General features: G+C 41.8%; 1 protein-coding gene and 1 long non-coding RNA gene across 4 annotated transcripts in view; one reads left to right on the forward strand and one right to left on the reverse strand.

Moving 5' to 3' along the window:
- The window catches only part of LOC130362556 (uncharacterized), a 68,638-nt gene that overhangs the window by 45,410 nt on the left and 1,767 nt on the right, over positions 1–21,461 (forward strand). The window lies entirely within an intron of this gene.
- Positions 1–21,461, reverse strand: part of WTAP (WT1 associated protein) — a 60,719-nt gene that overhangs the window by 16,963 nt on the left and 22,295 nt on the right. For all 3 annotated transcript variants that reach the window (XM_056567233.1, XM_056567235.1, XM_056567234.1), the window contains exons 4-6: positions 21,358–21,416; positions 11,307–11,434; positions 3,905–4,083 (exon numbers count right to left, since the gene is read on the reverse strand). In XM_056567233.1, coding sequence (XP_056423208.1) covers positions 3,905–4,083; positions 11,307–11,434; positions 21,358–21,416 — 366 coding nt within the window. The remainder of the gene's footprint in view (positions 1–3,904; positions 4,084–11,306; positions 11,435–21,357; positions 21,417–21,461) is intronic.

Below are 21,461 nucleotides of genomic sequence, written 5' to 3' on the forward strand. Positions count from 1 at the left end.
GACAATTAAACTTACTGAAAACTGTTCTTCCAATATGAGAAAATGCTATCATCATCAAGCAAGGGGACATATTACAATGTAAGCGGTTACCATACAAAAGGATCAATGATCCACAGTTCAGGTCTAGTCTGAACTCAAGGTACTGTATTGTTTCAGTCTATTAAAACATTTTCTTTTTGTTAAAAATGGCAGTGCTAAAAAGTACATACAATTTTTTTTTTAAGCTTTTAAGCCACATTTAACTCAGAAAATGTTAAACACCACTAGTATACTGCCATTGTATCATGGTTATGATAGGTCTGCCTGAAAGTCAATAGTCAGTTTATATGGTCATAACTGCTAAACACAGCAAGGTGAGCCACTTGTTGGGGACCCCTGATTTGTCCAGCATAGGAAAACTAGTCCTAGTTACTGAATACTGGGCTTATTATTTTAAGTATGTAGTTTACTCTCTGGTAGCACTGCAACACCTTTATCTAGGAAGGCAAGGTAGAGTTTCTGGGGAGCTTGACAACTTCTGGGAATAATTCCGCTTACTTGACCCCTTTAAAGAGGTTGCTACACTAAACATTTACCACCTGTCCACAGGATAGGTAATGTGCTATTTGCTAGGGGTTTGACCACCAGGACCCCAACCAATCGAGAAAAGAGCACCCCTGGGTGCCCATTATGAATGGGATGGTAGTGCACTTCTCGGTTCCTTCTCTATTCACCACTGTGTAACTGATAGATTGCTCTGGGCCATCTCCAAAAGTCCCATGGTAGTGAATTAAGCAAATGCAATGCAAGTACACTACCACAACATTCACAAGGGGCACTCGGGGGCTGCAGCTCTCTTGATTGGTGAAGGGTCCTTTCTGTTGAAACCCCAGTGATCACACTAGGCGATAAATGCCATTATTGGGTAATTTTAAAGGAAAACTGTCACTTAAAGGGGTACTCCAGTGCTAAGACATCTTATCCCCTATCCTAAGGATAGGGGATAAGATGCCCGATTGTGGGGTCCCGCCGCTGGGGACCCCCGTGATCTTGCACGCAGCACCCTGTTATAATCAGTCCCCGGAGCATGTTCGCCAGTAATTAGACCCGGAGCGAGCACGCTCCGGGGACTGATTATAACGGGGGGCTGCGTGCAAGATCACGGGGGTCTCCAGCGGCGGGACCCCCGCGATCAGGCATCTTATCCCCTATCCTTTGGATAGGGGATAAGATGTCTTAGCGCCGGAGTACCCCTTTAACTCCCCCCAAATAACCATAGGTACTGGCTGGTAGTGCGGGGGATGCTGATCAATATGCTGCCTACCATGTCGGATGCGTCCCGCCGTTTGCCAGTTCTCTTCATTATTCTTGATATGCAAATGATCCTCTAACTGGCATGGGCAGGGTTACAAGGCTCCATCTGGCACTGTGACGTCAACGCCACTCGTCCGCAGCACCGCCCGGCTTATGACCATTCATCCCCTCCGTCCACCTCTCCTCCCCGCTCTGTACAGGACTCCACTGCACTGAGGCCGCAGCACATGCACAGTGGAGTCCTGTACAGAGTGGGGAGTAGAGGCGGAGGGAGGGTATGAATATTCATAAGCCGGGCGGTGCTGCGGACGAGCGGCGCTGACGTCCCAGTTTAGTGACAGTTTTCCCTTAAGATGGCAAGTTACTACAATTAAAAATAGTATTTGTAGCACTAACAAAAAGGATAAGCAAAACTAGTGGTAGAAAGGCACTTCGTCGTGTTGAAGGGGTTGCCCAAGATTTGTGTTTTATTTTTTTAGCTCTTTTTGAAGAGAAATTGATTTAAAAACATAACAGTGGGGTTATATCATCAATAAATCATAACCACTGTTCTGTTTTGTTGGAATTTATATATCCAACAAAATGCTTGTTTAGAAATGCAAGTTAGGTTACGTAATGCTGGCAATACACTGCAGACACCACCAGAGTTGTGTGGCATTTTTTAAACATTATAAAGGGTATTGTTCAGCCCAACTGTGCCCCAGGTGCACACCTTAAGAAGGAGGAATGTCTGATTTCCAGATACCATATTCCCATTTGTTCCAGGTGTAAATTGTGTCTGACAGCTGCTTACCACTCCCTTTACATATACTTTGCAGAACAGAGCAAGCATGTTTATGATTTGCCAACATATATCTTACAATATACACCAATGACAAACAGATGACAACCATGCTGACACAGCAGTGTTAGTCTGCTGCTAAAAAGGGTGCACAGGATCAGTGAATTTAGTGCAACATAAGCTTAGAGCATATTCTAGCATGGCACATCTTAATATTGGGAAAACACTCATGTCGTACTTCACAATTATCTGCCAAGCAGTGCAATAGTTTTGCACAATATTAAAGAACCTGAAAAGTTGCATTAAAACGCAAACTTTTATGACTATTCTTAAGTCTAAACTGTCCTTTTAGGGTGAATACTGCATCCCAATCAGACACAATGGTATATGTTCCCACAAGTCTCCATTTTGCTCCCATGGGAGTTTTCTGCTATACTTCTAATGAGAGATATGCAATTTGTGTTCTCAAAACCCACCTAGACATTTAGATAAACATTTGATAAGAAACTTTTCAAATGATAAGGTAGATCTTACCTGTTTCCAAACAAAACAAAACCCAACATAAATCAAAATAAATAGCTGTTAATATTGCACAAAGAAACACTGATTGCAAGTAACCAAGATCACAGAACGGATTTGAGTAGACCTTAAAAATGCCTACATAAATATTCCTGATACAGGAATAAAAAGTTTGCGTCATCCAAGATGAAGGTCAAAAATAGAAATATACTTAGTAGCAAACAGTCTCAAATGTGCATTTTTTGCAAATTCACTTTCTTGGCCGCATCTGAAGCAGAAAAGCACACAATACAAAAAAGCAGTATTAAGACATGTAAAGAAAAATGCATAAGACAGGAATACCAGAAACCTCAATATAACTGAAAAAATGCATACGTTATTTCAGGTGGTCTAATTGAATTATTTTTATGATTTTTTGTTTAGTTACTTTCTAGCCCTTGCAACGACAGCTTAGTTGCATGCCATTATTCTTCCTAGGCCAACCTCATTTCACCGAGGTGCAAAAACACCTCGTCTTAATAAACAATTTTGCTCACAGGAATTCCACACATCAGAGAAGTGTGCTTAAAAACAAACACCAGACCTGTGCAACATATACAATAAACTGCATCTGGTTGTTCAGAAGCAAATACTACTCTGGTGTAGGGGTTAGAGTATCAAAATCTATCACCAGGCAATCCCCTTATAAACAAAAATCACCTTAAGTTTGAGATTGGGCTCAGCAGTTCATTGAACAATCATGAAGTCCAGAGTCTTATTTGAATAGCGGACTTAAAATGTCTATAAGTCACTAGGCTCAATGTAAAGAGCAATGAACATTCCACTTTTTACGGGAATTTTACATGTTCAATTACATGATTTATGGCAAACGAAAAAATTATAAAAAAACAAAAAACAAAACAAAAAACAAAAAAAATAAAACTAAGTTCTCTCCTCCATAAAAGGACACTGACACAATGTGCCAGACTTCTTTTTCTGCCTGTATTTTCTTCAATCAGAACCATGTTTGCAAGTGTCTAAGTGTTCTAGAAAATGGGGACACTGCCGATGTGGCCTCTTCTTCGGAATAGTCCGATGCTCTCAGGCCTCTGAAGCAAATGAAGGGAGGAAAATAAAAAGCTGAAATAGAAGGTTCATCTGATAAGTTTTACATTAAGCATTACAAGCTGGACAATGTAAGAAAGTGGCTTTTTTTTGGCTCACAGAGTCTGAGTCTTGGTGTGCAAAACGAGTACTTGGCCATCCCACCATAGCACTCTCGCAGTGAGATTGTCAGGGAAGTCTTGACTGGGGAGTATTTGATTTGTTTACCTATCAGGCGTAAATTTCCAGGCACTCAGTTCATTTTGGGCTTGTTCCAGTTTGTCTTTAGTCTGTTCCAGTTCGCCTTTCATTTTGAGGAAAAACAAGTTGATGGCTGGGTCAACCATTGTAGTTCTCAGCTGGGCAACACTTGGCTGCTGGACTTGCTTGAGATGCTGAATCTGGTTCTGGACAGAGGAGCCAATAAAACAAAATTACCAGCTTATCAGGCAAGGAGGTAAACAGATCTCAAGATCACCATAGGTCAACCAGACACATTCTGTGTTACCAACCAGTTGGCAAATGAAGCTACAGAATCCTTGAAGGAGAGAAAAGCAATGTGGCAGATCAACTTTATACTTCATTTTACATTTGTGTCAGTTATTGAAACCTCCAAAGTGTCTGTATTCATAGTTCATGTGATCAAAGACAAAAAACCAGGCAGGAATTTACAACAGATGCTAAAGTGGGAATCATGTTTAACATGCAATGCAAAGTGTGACTCCTCCAGAAAGTAGAAAACGTGTTCCGAGTGTCAGGTAAGGAGGGATACCATGCAAGACAATGGTAGAACTTTCTCAGAGCCTAAAGACATAAGGTCACCTACAAAACCAGAGATAGCAAAAATGTCAACATATATTATTGAAAGAGTAGTTTTTTTTTTTTTTTTTTTTTAAATCACATTGTAGCCTCTGGTGCAGATTACATCACTATTTTGCTGTAATTCCCCCCCCCCCCCCTCTGGTTCCTTAGACTTTTCTTCTCCCCCTCTCTCTATCTGCACTTTCCCTGAAAAAAAGGGGTGTGAATAGGGAGGCAGATTGGGTATAAATTAAGCACCCAGAGCCTAGCATTTACATCCCTTTTAATATTAGAAACATGAAAGTGTGGATAGTAGAAAACTTTTTACATTTTACTGACCACATGAACTCTTTCAGACAACACAGGAACAAACTACATGGAGTTAACGTTTTTTGTTTAGCATAAATCAGTTGTACCAGTGAATGCATGAGACTTTTTAAAGGGCTTATCCAGAAATAGAAACACAGCTAATATCTTCCAAAAACAGCACCATCCCTGTCTTCAAGGTGTGTGTGGTATTAAAACTTGGTCCCATTTACTTCAACGGAACTGAGCTGCAATACCATGTACAACCTGAGGACAAACGGTGTTTTTGGAAGAAGTTAGCCGTTTTATATCCCTGGTTAATCCTTTTAATATCTTATAAGGGGAAGATTGCATTTCCCTCATACATTCTTTCCTAACCCTGTAGAGAGATTGGAAACATTCGGAAACCTTCAGTCCTACACAAATGTATAAAGTTTTATGTCTGCATCTGCAATATGGATGCAAGCCCTGACCAGACCATGGGTCCACTCAAACAGAAGCACCATAGAACTCAATAATACTATAAGTTATGGCCGACAGACCCAGCTGCAGCTTGACTTAAGATGGAGACGTAAAGCAGGAAATAAGAGCAAAGGGAAAACCTGACACTAGGAAGCACCTGACCACTCAGAGCACAAGAAAAAACAAAACAATACATTTATTAAGTTTCACAAACTGGAAGAAGAGACACAATTACAGATTCAATAATATATATGTGTGTGTACATACATACATATTAAATCTGTAATTTTGTCTCTTCTCGTTTGCGAAACTTAATGTATTTTTTTTTTCTCTTGTGTGCTCTGAGTGGGCAGGTGCCCAACATTTACAAGGTACTGGAAAGGTCTTATAGGGGTGAGGTGCTCCCTTTTTTAAAAAGGGAAGAAAAAAAAGGCAAAATACTTTTTACATGGTGCAGCCAGATTGTGTGGTGTTGGGTTGATATATAGAACACACCACACAATCTGGCTGCACCATGTAAAAAGTATTTTGCCTTTTTTTTCTTCCCTTTTTAAAAAAGGGAGCACCTCACCCCTATAAGACCTTTCCAGTACCTTGTAAATGTTGGGCACCACGTTCAGACGCTATGCCAATAGACTTCCTTTGATACTACACCATGGATAACTTTTACCACTGCTCCCTGCTGACAGGTAGGTAGGCACAGGGGAGGAGCCACAGCGCATGCAGTCATGCTGCCCCCACCCACTTTCATTGACTGACACCAGGAGTACCAAGCATTTAATGCAAAGCTGGGAGGAGGATGGGGCAGCATTACTACATGCGCTGTGGCTCCACTTCCTAGTTTTTATTTCTCATAGTGCAGAATCAGAGAAAGCTTATGTGCACCGCATCTATACACGGTGACCTACATCTACAAAGTACTGGAGAGGGCTTACAAGGGTTAGGATACCTCACAGGTTTCCTTTAAATTATTTAGAAAATTATCTATGCAGTTTTATTAAAAAAAAAAAAAAATATTTTAGATTATTGGCCCCCATAGAGGTTTGTACTGCCTAAACAACATCATCAAGTATGGTAACATATCCAAAGCTTCGAAAATACAATAGAACCTAATGAACAATACAAGATTTTTATTTTATTACCATCAAATGCCCATCCTTCTTCCACGGTTTGTAAAAAAAATACATAAATACTACACGTGACTTGTGGACAAATAAGAATGGTGCTGTTTTGCAAAAAAGAACCAGTCCTTTCCGATACAATTTTTTTCAGTCACCTTTTATTCAATTTCTTCTGCAATGTGATGCACTAAAATCAAAAACTTTGGACTTCTATTTTAACAGTTTGGCCAATACCAAATTTTTTTTTTTTAAACAAAAAAGGGGATGATTTGAATTTTTATTTGGAGATAGGATTATATATTGCTTTTTAAGTTCTTCTAGGAGACTTAAGTAAAATTACTGCATAGCACTGCTCACTGATTGGTGCTCTGCCTGAGCCAGACTCTCAGAAGATCTCTAAGTTGCTAGCACAGAGGCCTTCAAAAGACTCCAGGCTCCCATGAAAACTGATCAAACCCTCATAAGGGACTTTGTGGAGGTGCCAATTCGGCAGGTGACAGGCAACACTCCCGTCACAAACCTCTGTAAGCGACAATGCCATAATTGCAGCAATTTAAGAGTGTTGGTCGCTGATAGCAGCTGTCACTCACATGTATGAAGCAGGCACAGCTCTCTTCATAGTCTTACTGCACAGCATGTCATACAGTACAGTCATCCCCCCCCCCCCCCCCGACCTACAATCACTTCAAGACACGATGGCCTCTCGGAGGCAATCGTATATTGAAGGAAGCATCAACATACAATGCTTTTATATGTCGGGGTCATCGCATAAACGGTGCAGACTGCTTCAGCTGCCACAGGATAGTTTAACGTGTCACCTGTCCCCGACGTTGCGGACAGTCCTCTTCATGCTCCATTGCATGGCCGTCGCTCTCAGTCGTCATCACATTGCTGCCGTCCAGTCATCCAATACGAGTGGCGTGCGCAGCGACTTTATGACGGCTATGGAGAGCGACGATCCAGGGCAGCAGTGACAGTCCAGAGCGGCGGGGACACGAGAGTATAACTTATTATTGCACAGATCCCTCAACATACGATGGATTCAAGTAACGATGGTTCATTTGGAACAAATTAACATAGTATGTTGAGGGATCACTGTATACACAGATGGTCATGCATATACAGAGCATGTGGTTTTGGGACTAAAAATAAGTGTAAAACTAATAAAATATATGGATATGCTGTTGGGCCTGGAGTACAAAATACTTACCCCTGCTGCACAGTTCCCTGCTGGAGACTACTGGAGCAGGACCTGCCTCCTCGGCCAATTACTGGCCACAGCAGTGTCCTGCTCTTGTCCATGGATTGGCTGAGCAGTGATCTAAAAAGCAGGAAAAAAGTGGCAGGGGACCAGGGTAGGAAAGTATTACTTTTTTACCCCAGGCACAGCAAAATATATATTTTTCTAGATTATCCCTGTGCTGGATTATCATTCAGCATCAGATAATCCAGCACAGAATTTTAAATCTAGTGCAAGCCAGATATAGAAACGATAATATACAGCTATATTACTTCAGTGTTAATGGCCTTTATATTGTTCAAAAGGCCATTAACACAAAGTAACATGTTGTATGTACAAAGCATGAATAGCTAAGAACAAACCGCCCCTGTGCTGCTGTACAAGAACAGTGCAAACTGCTCTACCATATCCAGGAGCACTAAACCTGAAATGCATCCGATACCCAAAATACGTTTTTGTGATAGAAATATAGGAAATCTTGGAAGTATATCTACATGGAGTAGCATCATCACACAATTAAATCAATCACAAAAAGTGTAAAAAAAAATGCCCTTGAAATGCTGCTTTACTAAAACCTGCGACTGACATTATGCTGCTGTTTTGTAACCTTGTAGCTCTCCGAAGTAACTACTTCTTTATGTAACTTTTGTAATGTCTATTATATGCTCTATTTTTAATGTTTTTCCTTAAATACAAGGAATAGAGGGGGTACTGGAGTTTAGTTGCAGTCTCTAACCAGAGAGAGACATGCAGGCCAGTAAAGGAGCTGTAAACACAGTAGTACGATATTTTTAAAATCAAATTCATTAGCCAAGTTGAACTTTAAACACTCAATATTCCCTAATGACAAAGTGAAAACAGTACTTTCTTAAAAACACCTTTGGCAGTGATTACAACCTCCAGTCATCTTGGGTAGAGATGAGCGAACTTCCAGTAAATTCGATTAGTCACGAACTTCTCGGCTCGGCAGTTGATGACTTTTCCTGCATAAATTAGTTCAGCTTTCAGGTGCTCCGGTGGGCTGGAAAAGGTGGATACAGTCCTAGAAGACTCTTTCCTAGGAATGTATCCACCTTTTCCAGCCCACCGGAGCACCTGAAAGCTGAACTCATTTATGCAGGAAAAGTCATCAACTGCCGAGCCGAGAAGTTCGTGACGAATCAAATTTACTGGAAGTTCGCTCATCTCTAATCTTGGGTATTATGTCAGAATGTTTACACACTGGATTTGGGGATTTTCTGCCATTCTTCTCTGCCTGTTTTAGGTGTCTCAGATGTACCATGTCTCTCAGGGGCTCTGGCTGGGCCACTCAAGGACATTCAGAGTGGTCTAAGGGATAGTTCACACTGCGGACATTCAGCAGGCAGAATTCCCTGGGCTGAGTGTTCATTTGCAAGAGGCACTGCCAAAATAATCAACATTAAAACTGAGTAGACTTGCACAGTCTCAGACGGCTATGCAGTCAGGCAGAATTTCACCCAAAGAATGATCATGTTCACAATTTGGGCAGAAGTCCATTCCATGGGCGGAATACTTCTGTGATTCTGAAGTGTGCACCGAGGAGCAGAATCCCACTGAAAACAATGGGGTTCTGCTGCAAGTGTAATGTCCACAGTGTGAACAAGCCTTAAGCCACTCCTCCACTGATTCTTAGGCTCCTTGTCTTGTTGAAAGGACTATCTTCGGCCCAGTCTGAGGTCAGGTCTTCATCAAGAATCTCTGTACTTTGAGCTTTCCCTTAATCCTGACCAGACTCCCTGTTGCAGATGCTGAAAAACACCCCTACAGCACGATGCTACCACCCTCCATCACTGTAAGAATGTATCGGGACAAGTGATGAGCTGTGCCTGCTGTTCTCCAAACATGATGCTTAGAATTAAGACCAAAAAGTTTAATCTTTGTTTCATCAGAACAGAGATTCTTGTTTCTCACAGTCTATTAGGTGCTTTTTTTTAAAAAAAAGCTCAAGATGGGTTTTCATGAGTCTTTTACTGGAGAGAGATTTATTTCTGGCCACTCTGCCATAAAGACCAGATTGGTGACGTGCTTCTCTCTCCTCCCCCCCCCCCCCCAATTAGTTAGTTTTGGTGGGGGCAGTTCTAGGGAGATTCCTGGTTGTTCTAAACTGCTTCCATTTAACAACTATGAAGGCCACTGTGCTCTTGGGAACTTTCAGTGCAGAAGAAGTTTTTTTGTACCCTTCTCCAGATCTGTGGCTCTACACAATCCTGTCCTAATTGTATGGGGGGCATCAGGCCACACCCCCTCCCATAGACTTACATTGAGGGGGCGTGGCCAACCACCGCAGCACGCACAGTGTTCGGAACATTAGTTCCGAATGCAGCCAGGAAGCTGGCCAGTGGAGTACCCCTTTAAGTGCTTTACTTGCCTTATACATGTGGGATGGATCAACCCTTTGTGATTTCATGTTCAACCCAGGCTCAGCATTTCTCCAGTGTCTAGATGACTTGTCTCCAGCTTTTCCCAGGATTCGCTTTGGCTCGAGACAACAGCTGATCACAAGGTGCTTGGAATCTTCTATTCTTCCCTGACAAACCAGCCCACTGATTACATGTGGGTCCGGCTGTACACGCTGCTGCCCCTGTGATCAGCTGTTGTCTCGAGGCTAGCAGGATCCTGGGAAAGCTCACTATACAGTCATCCAGACACTGAAGAAATGCTGAACCTGGGACCATAATGACAAAAAAAAAAAAATTAAAAATTAAAGAAGGTTGAGCCACCCCAAAGGATAGGTGATAAGATGTCTGATCGCAGGGGTCCCGCCATTGAGGACCCCCACAATCCCTCCTGCAGCACCCCCGTTTCTCAGCTGCACAGAGCTTAAACCCTTCCAGTACTACTTTTTTTTAGCAGCTGTATGCTACAGAGGAAATTTTTTTTTTTTTCTTGTCCACTCTGCTGACACCTGAATCAGGAACTGTCCAGAGCAGGAGAAAATCCCCATAGCAAACCTATGCTGCTCTTTTCAGTTCCTGATACAGGCATCGGTTGTCAGCAGAGAGCACTGTGGACAAGACAAAAGAAATTCAAAAAGAAAAGAATTTCCTCTGTAGCATACAGCTGCTAAAAAGTACTGGAATGGTAAAGATTTTTTTAATAGAACTAATTTACAAATCTGTTTAATTTTCTGGCAATGGTTGATTTAAAAAAAAAAAAAATAATAATAATAAAATGCTTTCCACCGGAGTACCCCTTTAAGACATTACTTGCCATCACTGGCACTATAGTGAGAAGTTAATAAAACCTGGATAGCCTCTTTAATAATTATAATAAATAATGAATATACCACAAGTGATTCTAATCAAGGCGTAGAAACATCTCAAAGACAAGAGAAATGGGGTGTACCCAAAACTAATTTTTCAGTATCAAAGTAAAGAATCTAAATACTAATGTCCATCTGGAATTAAAGTTTTTCAATTTTAAAACATTTGCAAAAACAAATTCTATTTTCAATTTCTCCTAATATTGAATAGTATTGAATGCACAATGTTGGGGATTTTTTTTTTTTAATTATCGAACAAGGCTGCAACATGTTATTCCTAAACAGGCACAATTTAGCACATGGTAATAAGTGTCACTTTGTCACTCATCTTACATAATCCCTTTAATAGTAAAAACATCAGTATTTTTTATTTTTTTATTAACAAAGTGGTCAAATGGAAATACATAGAGAACTAACCGTGCATTCCTGCATCTCCTGCTCCTTGGTGGCCAGTCTCATCACTAATATGTTCTCCCTTCTGGCAGACTCTTGCTGTTGCTGTTTAAGTTTTTCTTCAGATTCTCTAAGTCCAGTCACATCATTAGCTGTAGAAAGAAGTTTCAAAAACATAAGACTGCAGTAATTTTTACTGTATACAGTAGCTTGTGCAAAGCAAATGCTAAAATTAAAATGATTGACCTACTAGAATAATTAATGTTTACCTGCTGTAACCTGTTGCAATCTTTATAAAAGGTCAATATCAAACTCCCTGTGGATACCTAGCAGCAACTGGGTTTTTAGTAAGCACAACAGCTTGAAAAGTCTGTACATTTTGTTGTAGCAAAGAACTGTGTTCACTTTGTGGGAAGGGAAAAATAACGAGCCCTGCTGTCCAATACGAGCATAATGGGCATATAGTGCACATTTGCTTTTAACATTGCTTTATGCAAGCCTGACCAAGCAGTAGGTATTTTAGATTATCCCTTATCTACCTGTCCATGTTTCGTTTGTGAAGGTTGTTGTTTTTAACTAAAAAGCCATATATTATGATAAATCGTACATCAAGCTGTGAGCAGGGGCCTGGTATGGGCTTAAACATTTTTTTTTTTTAAATAAAAATAAGATGCAGATCTGTTGAATAGTATGTAAGACTTTTTAAAAACACAATCCAATACAGCAGATCAACTTGTCCACTGAAGGCAGATATCAATGACAGCATGTGGAAAGGCCACACTTGTCAGTGAGAAATGCTCTAACAGCCTTTTCAGAAGCTTAAAATCTCTAATGTATGCTCAAGATACAGTATGGGATGATACCTAGCTATGAGAGTAGTATTAACAGTAGTAAAATCCATAGCAATTATGGAAAGGATATACATATACTAAGGAAAACTGCAAATAGGAATCTATAACCACACTGTACTATATATACATTGCTATAGACTGCTCTCTGCTGACACCTCTGTCCATGTCAGAAACTGTCTGGAGCAGGCGGTTTGCTATGGGGATTTTCTCTTGCTCTGGACAGTTCCTGACATGGACAGAGGTGTCAGTAAAGAGCACTGTGGTCAGACAAAAGAAATTCCTCTGTATTATGCAGCAGCTGATAAGTTCTGAAAGGATTAAGATTTTTAAATAGAAGTAATTTACAGGTCTGTTTAACTTTCTGGCACCAGTTGATTTACAACAACAACAACAACAACAACAACATTTCCACTGGAGTACCCCTTAAGGGTAGTAAATTGTTAACCGTATTTATTACATGTAAGGCTGCTTTCACACTATAAAATGTATCCTTTTTAAAAGGCCTGTTCAATGTTCACTTATAAAAACCCTGAAAATCTTCCATTAAATAGTGCATGCACTATTTCTTCCATTCATTCTCCCGTCACAAAATAATGTCTGTCAGTAATAACGGGCTATAACAGGTTAAAACTGATAATGTAAAAATTCCATAGACTATAATGTGATTTTTGAACGGCTGTATGGGATTTTGTAACGGCCATTTAACAGATGATTTTCAGGGTTTTTAAAAACGGAACATTGAACAGGTCTTTGTAAAAGGATACATTTTATAGTGTGAAAGCAGCCTAACTTTTACAAAGGTGTTACATTTTTGCACAATGTTTAAAAAAAAAAATTGGAAAAAAAATCTTCCTTTTCCTTTTTTAGTGCAATTGAAACTGTCATAAAAGTGCAAGTATTTAGCCACCAATTGTGCATGTTCTCCCACTTAAAAAGATGAGATGCCTGTAATTTTCCTCATAGGTATACCTCAACTATGAGACATAATAAAAATTAAAAAAAAAAGTCACATTGTCAGATTTTTAAGGACATTATTTGCAAATTATGGTGGAAAATAAGTATTTGGTCAATAACAAAAGTTCATCTCAATACTTTGTTATATACATTTTGTTGGCAATGACAGAGGTGAAACGTTTTCTGTAAGTCTTCACAAAATTTTCACACACTGTTACTGGTATTTTGCCCCATTCCTTCATGCAGATCTTCTCTAGAGCAGTGATGTTTTGGGGCTATCGCTGGGCAACACAGACTTTCAACTCCCGCCAAAGGTTTTCTCTGATGTTGAGATCTGGAGACTGGCTAGGCCACTCCAGAACCTTGAAATGCTTCTTACGGAGCAACTCCGTTGACCGGGCGGTGTGTTCGGGATCATTGTCATGTTTAAAGACCCAGCAACATTTCATCTTCAATGCCCTTGCTGATGGAAAGAGGTTTTCACTTAAAACCTCACTATGGCCCCATTCATTCTTTCCTTTACACAGATCAGTTGTCCTGATCCCTTAGCTGAAAAACAGCCCCAAAGCATAATGTTTCCACCCCCATGCTTCACAGCAGGTATGGTGTTCTTTGGATGCAACTCAGCATTCTTTCTCCTCCAAACACGACAAGTTGAGTTTTTACCAAAAAGTTCTACTTCAGTTGCATCTAATCATATGACATAGAAACATAGAATGTGTCGGCAGATAAGAACCATTTGGCCCATCTAGTCTGCCCAATAATCTGAATACTATGAATAGTCCCTGGCCCTATCTTATATGAAGGATAGCCTTATGCTTATCCCATGCATGTTTAACTCCTTCACTGTATTTGCAGCGACCACTTCTGCAGGAAGGCTTTTCCATGCATCCACTACTCTCTCAGTAAAATAATACTTCCTGATATTACTTTTAAACCTTTGCCCCTCTAATTTAAAACTATGTCCTCTTGTGGTAGTTTCTCTTTTAAATATGCTCTCCTCCTTTACCATGTTGATTCCCTTTATGTATTTAAAAGTCTCTTATATCCCCCCTGTCTCTTTCTTCCAAGCTATACATGTTAAGGTCCTTTAACATTTCCTGGTACGTTTTATCCTGCAATCCATGTACTAGTTTAGTAGCTCCTCTTTGAACTCTCTCTAGAGTATCTATATTCTTCTGGAGATACGGCCTCCAGTACTGCGCACAATACTCTGAGGTCTCACCAGTGTTCTGTACAGCAGCATGAGCTTCATTCATTCATTCTCCCAATACTCTTCTGGATCATGCAAATGTTCTCTAGCCAACTTCAGGTGGGCCCCCGACATGTACTGGCTTAAGCAGGGGGACACGTCTGGTACTGCATGATTTGAGTCTCTAGTGGCGTAGTGTGTTACTGATTGCAGCTTTTGTTACTTTGGTCCCAGCTCTCTGCAGGTCATTCACTAGGTCCCCCGTGTGGTTCTGGGATTTTTGCTCACCGTTCTTGTGATCAATTTGACACTACGGGGCGAGATCTTGCGTGGAGCCCCAGATTGAGGGAGATTATCAGTGGTCTTGTATGCAGGGCTGTGGAGTCTGTAGATAAATGTTCCGACTCAGACTCTGGTGTTTTCTATACTTCCGACTCCTCTGTATTAACATGTGAATGTATTTTATACATTCCTCTAAGGAAAGAAAGGCAACATACCTGTCATTACCACAGGACTACTGGCTGGGAAGCAAACAGTCTACTGTATTGAATAGTTTGTGTGCTGATCTGCTGCTGAAGATAGGACAGTGGGAGGATCCAGGAAGGGGCATTTATTATAAAACATGATTTCCCTAGTAGAATCCCATAGTCATGTTTAAAGTTTAAAAGGGGTACTCTGCCCCTAGACATCTTATCCCCTATTCAAAGGATCGGGCGACCCCAAGGATCGCTGCTGCGGCACAGCCCTTTCATTACTATACAGAGAGTTCGGGGATGGAGCAGTGTGAGGACTGGGCTCCGCCCCTCGTGACATCATGGCCCGGCCCCTTAATGCAAGTCTAAGGCAGCCACCCCCCCTCCCATAGACTTAATGAGGGGGCTGGCCGTTACATCACGCGGGGCGGACCCATGAAGTAACGATGCTCTGGCCCCTGTATCGCCTGTCATTACGCACAGAACGAACTCGCTCTGTGCAGTAATGATAGCATGGTGCCGCAGCGGCAATCCAAGGGGTCCCCAGCAGTGGGACCTCGGCGATCTGACATCTTATCCCCTATCCTTTGGATAGGGGATAAGATGTCTAGGGGCGGAGTACCCCTTTAAGCTAACAATCGAGTTCACAAGTTTTTATAGCCTTAGCTCAATGACAGCAGTTTTTCCAATGGTTTACAGCTTCAGTCTTGTATAAGTGAAGGGAGTGGAGGGTCAATAGTTAAAGTGTCTCTAGTGCTGCCAAAAACATATTTACTTAATCCCTTATCAGTGAGAGGCTAGGTTACCTATGGGTTCCCTGTAACAGCAGAACACAACACTATGGAAAGTATAAGTATTACTGCTCCTAATTATGCCATATAGTAAAGAACATGAAAAGCATGCGTCTTCACGGTCACTTAATGTGTTCGTTTTGCGGTTACGTGAGGCACTGCATGCATTGGTCTTTATTCTTAAAGTAGAGAAGTCATTAATTATAACTGAATTGGGACATTTAAACTTGCTTTTTTTATTCCAATCAAAATTTAGTAGTCGGTACATTGTTTGCCGACTCCGATTCCAGGTACCTAAAATTTCGTCTGACTCCACAGCCCTGCTTGTATGCCTTCAAGTTTCTAATAATTGCTCCCGCAGTTGATTTCTTCACACCAAGCTACGCCTATTTCAGGATTCAGTCTTCCCAGCCCTGGTGCAGGTCTATAATTTTGTTTCTCGTGTCCTTTGACAGGTCTTTGGTCTTGGCCATAGGGGAGTTTGGAGTGTGACCGTTTGAACTTATCAGTATAAGACACCTGTCCACAACCTCAAACAGGTGCCATTAATACAGGTAACGAGTGGATAGATGAGACTCTTAAAGGGCTACTCCGCCCCTAGACATCTTATCCCCTATCCAAAGGATAGGGGATAAGATGTCTGATCGCCAGGGTCCCGCTGCTGGGGACCCCCTGAATCTACCATGAAGCACCCACCTGTAGCGGTTTCCGGAACCGCTGGAGGTCCTCGACCACCGGGACGGAAGATCGTGACGTCACGACTCCGCCCCTTGTGACGTCACACCCCTCCCCTCAATGCAAGTCTATGGGTAGGGGCATGAAAGCTTTCACGCCCCCTCCCATAGACTTGCATTGAGGGGCGGGGTGTGACGTCACGATCTTCCGTCCCTGTGGTCGAGAAGGACTCAGCCTGAGGACCTCCAACGGTTCCGGAAGCCGCTACAGGTGGGTGCTGCATGGTAGATCCAGGGGGTCCCCAGCAGCGGGACCCTGGCGATCAGACATCTTATCCCCTATCCTTTGGATAGGGGATAAGATGTCTAGGGGCGGAGTAGCCCTTTAACGAAGAAGTTACAGGTCTGTGAGAGCCAGAAATCTTGCTCGTTTGCAGGTGACCAAATACTTTTCCACCATAATTTGAGAATAAATTCTTTAAAATTCAGACATTTTATGGATTCTTGTCTCATTATGTCTCAGTTGAGGTATACCTATGATGAAAATTGCAGGCCTCATTTTAAGTGGGAAAACTTGCACAATTGGTGGCTGACTAGATACTTTTTTGCCCCACTGTATAAAAGGTACAATTATGGTCAGGGAGTCAAATACTATAATCACACAACCAACTTAACAAGTGAAATACAGCGACAGACCATTTTCTAAACTTCAATGATTAGCTTAAAATAATGTGACTAGTACACCCCCCCCCCCCCTTCTCATCTTCAAAAGGTATACGTCATATGTGCAGAGGCTGTTACTGGGTGATAGGTGGCAACTAGTAGTGCCCTGTGCACACCTCGAAAGTATACAATTGAAGACGAGAGGGGGGGGTGTCAGTCACATCACTGTAAGCACGCTTAATGTCCAAAAGTTGCAAGATCCATCTGTCATCACATGCAGGCAAGGTCTTGCATCTCAAAAGCTATACTTCAGAGATGTGAAAAGGACAGAACTGAGTGCCAGGGAACAGATAATACATTTTCTGTTCAAAGAAAAACTCCTTTGTGCCAGAACAAATACACCCTCTATGTAAATTGACCAAAGTGGGATCACATGACCACAATCATAGAATGTATTATACCATACTAAAGTTAGATGCAAGGACAACGGCAGTCGTCTTTCCTAAAGCAACAAACCTAGAAAACAATGGTAAAAGGTAAACAAGGAGATATATGCCAACAGTGTAACATCCAGGATTTTCTGGATGTTTCTGAAACAACCTTATGTACAGAACTCAGAAGTTCCTTTCAATCTCTTCCATTGTTAACTGGCGGCAGTTTGACTGGGAGGGAGTTGGCATAGGGCAGGGCATATGTTTAAATTGCTGTAATGATTTTTTTTTAAAGGGCTTCTCCCAAAATCCAATAATATTCCCTATCCACAGAACTTAGTGTGCTGATGCTCTATCTGAAGGACAATTCTTCTCTATTCTTGGGATCTGTGAGGGTCCCAGCATTCAGACCCCCCATCGGTCAGCTAGTTATTTCCCAACATGTATATATGGGTAATTGAAACTGGGTTATCCCCTACCCACAAAAAAATGTTTTTGCTGTCTTCAAAATGTTTCCATTAGCGAGGTCTGTGATGCTTACCACGTGGCAATAGGATTCTCAAATAAGTGGATGTAGAACAGCCTGACCACCTATTCATCTTGGGGAACTGTCATTTTGGGATTGGGAAAATCATTTTGGGATTCAACAGCTGCTTTACTAGGGGTACAGTGGTCTGGGAACCCGTTCCCCACATAGATGTGGGCCACAAATGTATGACCCAAATCTATCGAGACATTTACATGTTCGTTATTATAATAAAATGTTTACATGAGGTATTAACATTTCACAAGTCTCTGTTCACACTGGCCATCCGCCATATTACATGAATTCTGCAGTGCCCAATACTTGTTTAATTTTTGATATTACAGAAGAAAGGTGTAAGGAGGCGATGTAACAAGTCCCAGTCGAGCAGCCTTCTTTTCTAGAATTAGCCGTTTCTGACCTCAACTGCATTTGCATCCAGGGAAAAAGTGTTGACATGTGTTAATGCCAGGTTGTGCTGCACATTTCAGTGCAAAAAAAAAAAATGAAGACGTATTTACACAGCAGACTTTGCAAATTTGCAATATACCGTATTTATCGGCGTATAACACGCACTTTTTAGGATAAAATTTTTAGCCTAAATTCCATGTGCGTGTTATACGCCGATACAGCCCCAGGAAAGGCAGGGGGAGAGAGGCCGTTGCTGCCCGCTTCTCTCCCCCTGCCTTTCCTGGGGTCTAGAGCGCTGCTGCCGGCCCTTCTCTCCCCCTTGCTATCGGCGCCGCTGCCCGTTCTGTCCCCCTGACTATCGCCGGCACCGATATCCAGGGGGAGAGAAGCATAATTACCTGGGTCTGGCCCGCGCTGCTGTAGGCCTCCGGCATGCGTCCCCGGCGTCGTTGCTATGCGCTGCACGGCGCATGACGTCAGTGTGCCGCGCCGTGCATAGCAACGACGCAGGGGACGCACGCCGGAGGCCTGCAGCAGCGCGGACCCGACCCAGGTAATTATGCCACCGGGGATGGGGGGAGGCAACGGGGCAGCCGGCACCGATAGTCAGGGGGACAGAACGGGCAGCGGCGCCGATAGCCAGGGGGTGAGAAGGGCCGGCAGCAGGGCTCTAGACCCCCAGGAAAGGCAGGGGGAGAGAAGCGGGCAGCGACGGCCTCTCTCCCCCTGCCTTTCCTAGGGGTATATCGGGGTATACACGCGCACACACGCACCCTCATTTTACCATGGATATTTGGGTAAAAAAATTTTTTTACCTAAATATCCTTGGTAAAATGAGGGTGCGTGTTATAGGCCGGTGCGTGGTATACCCCGATAAATACGGTACATATTATTTGAAGTTTTAAAAGCAAACATTAAAGAGTACCTGTCACCAAACTAAACTTTTAATATTGTTCTTTGTGCAATTATAAGACACTTCGCTATTTACTTGCTGTTAAAATTCTCAACCTTTGTTTTTCTAGGTAGCTCTGTTCTGCTCCCTGCAGCAAGTCAGTTGGTTTGGTCTCCTCCCGGCCTGGCAGGAGACCAAGCTCAGGAAGTGCGTGTGGGGCATGGTGAGGCTCAGCTCTCGCAGGCTTCAGTGACGTTGCGCCTGATGGGGAATGCCCACTTTCTCCTGCCGGAAGCTCAGACAATATGAGCATGGGGAAAGGTATGATACAGAGCTTCTTAAAAGGGATACTCCACTGGAAAAAAAATCCTCTCTTCTTTAAATCAACTGGTGCCAGAAAGTTTAACAGATTTGTACTAATAAAAAATCTTAATCTTTCCAGTAATTATCAGCTGCTGTTATGATCCACAGGAAGTTCTTTTCTTTTTGAAATACCTTTCTGCCTGACCACAGTGCTCTCTGCGGACACCTCTGTCCAGTTTAGGAACTGTCCAGAGCAAGATAGGTTTTCTATAGGGATTTGCCCCTACTCTGGACAGTTCCTAAACTGGACAGAGGTGTCCACAGAGAGCACTGTGGTCAGGCAGAAAGGAAGTTCAAAAAGAAAAACTTCCTGTGGATCATAAAGCAGCTGATAAGTGCTGGAAGGGCTAAGATTTTTTTTTTTATAGAAGTAATTTACAAATCTCTTTATCTTTCTGGCACCAGTTGATTTAAAAAAAAAAAAATAAAAAAAAGTTTTCAAGTGGAGTACTCCTTTAACCCCTTAAGGACCAAGCCCATTTTCCCCCTTGAGGACCAGGCCAATTTTATTTTTGCGTCTTCGATTTTTCCTCCTCACACCTTCTAAAATCTATAACTCTTATATTTCCATCTACAGACCCATATAAGGGATTGTTTTTTGCATGACCAATTGTACTTTGTAATGAATCCTCTCATTTTACCATAAAATGAACGGCGATCCCCCCAAAAAAATTTTTTAGGGAGGAAATTGAAATGAAAACTAATTTTGCACACTTTGGAAGGTTTCATTTTCACACTGTACACTTTATGGTAGAAATGACAAGTGTTCTTTATTCTGTGGGTCAATATGATTAAAATGATACCCATGACTAGGTACTTTTATATTTTTGTACCGCTTAAAAAAAAAAAAAAAAAAAATCTACAACATTTTGTGCAAAATCAGTAACCTAAAACTGCCCTATTTTGATCACCTATAACTTTTTAATTTTTCCGTATATAGAGTGATATGAGGGCTCATTTTTTGCACCGTCATCTGTACTTTTTATTGATCCCACATTTGCATATATAAAACTTTTAGATACGTTTACACAGTTCACCATACAGGATCATTAACATATTTTGATACATCGGACATACACACATGCGGCGATACCAAATGTTTCTAAAAGAAAAAAAAATAATTTTACGCTTTTTGGGGGTAAAATGGGAAAAACTGACAATTTTCATTTTTATTGGCCCCTTAGGGGACTATCAATAGCAATAATTTAATTGCTAATACTGTTCAGTGCTATGCATAGGACATAGAACTGGTCAGTGTTATTGGCCATCTTCTGGTCTGGTCTGCTTGATCTCAGACCAGAGCAGGAGATGCCGGGAGAAGGACGGAGGCAGGTGAGGGAACCTCCGGCCGCCATTACAGATGATCGGATCGCCACGGTAGCACTGTGGGCAATCCAATCATCAATTTTAACGTGGACATTGCTGCAGATGCCGTAATCTGTACCGATCACAGCATCTGAGGGGTTAATGGCGGACATCCGGGCGATTGCGGATGTCGGCCATTACCGGCGGGTCGCTGGCTGCTACCTGCCGTGTATGACACGAGCGCCACTACGATGCTCGCAGTCATACACAGGACGTAAATGTACGTCCTGGTGTGCGAAGTTCCGCCAAGCCAGGACATACATTTAAGTCAGTGGTCGTTAAGGGGTTAAAGCTCAGAATATTTTTTTTTTTTTTTTTTTTTTTAAGGGCAAGAGGGGTGTTAGGAGTAGTTAGGGAATATAATCTGAGTTGGTTTAGAAAATATGGTTTGATGACAAGCACTCTAAACATGGAAATTCTTTTTTAATGGGAAACCTTTTTTTTTTTTAAATAAAATGGCATTTTGTCAGTAATTTTGCTTAACAGACTTACAATTCAAATCACTGTATTTGTTCTCCAGAGCTTGAACGTAAGCTTCATATTGCTTCCACCTAAAACAGAAAAGTTTCACCACAATGAACATAAACTCATTCACA

Source organism: Hyla sarda, chromosome 3, assembly GCF_029499605.1.
Source record: "Hyla sarda isolate aHylSar1 chromosome 3, aHylSar1.hap1, whole genome shotgun sequence".
NCBI classification, from domain to species: domain Eukaryota; kingdom Metazoa; phylum Chordata; class Amphibia; order Anura; family Hylidae; genus Hyla; species Hyla sarda.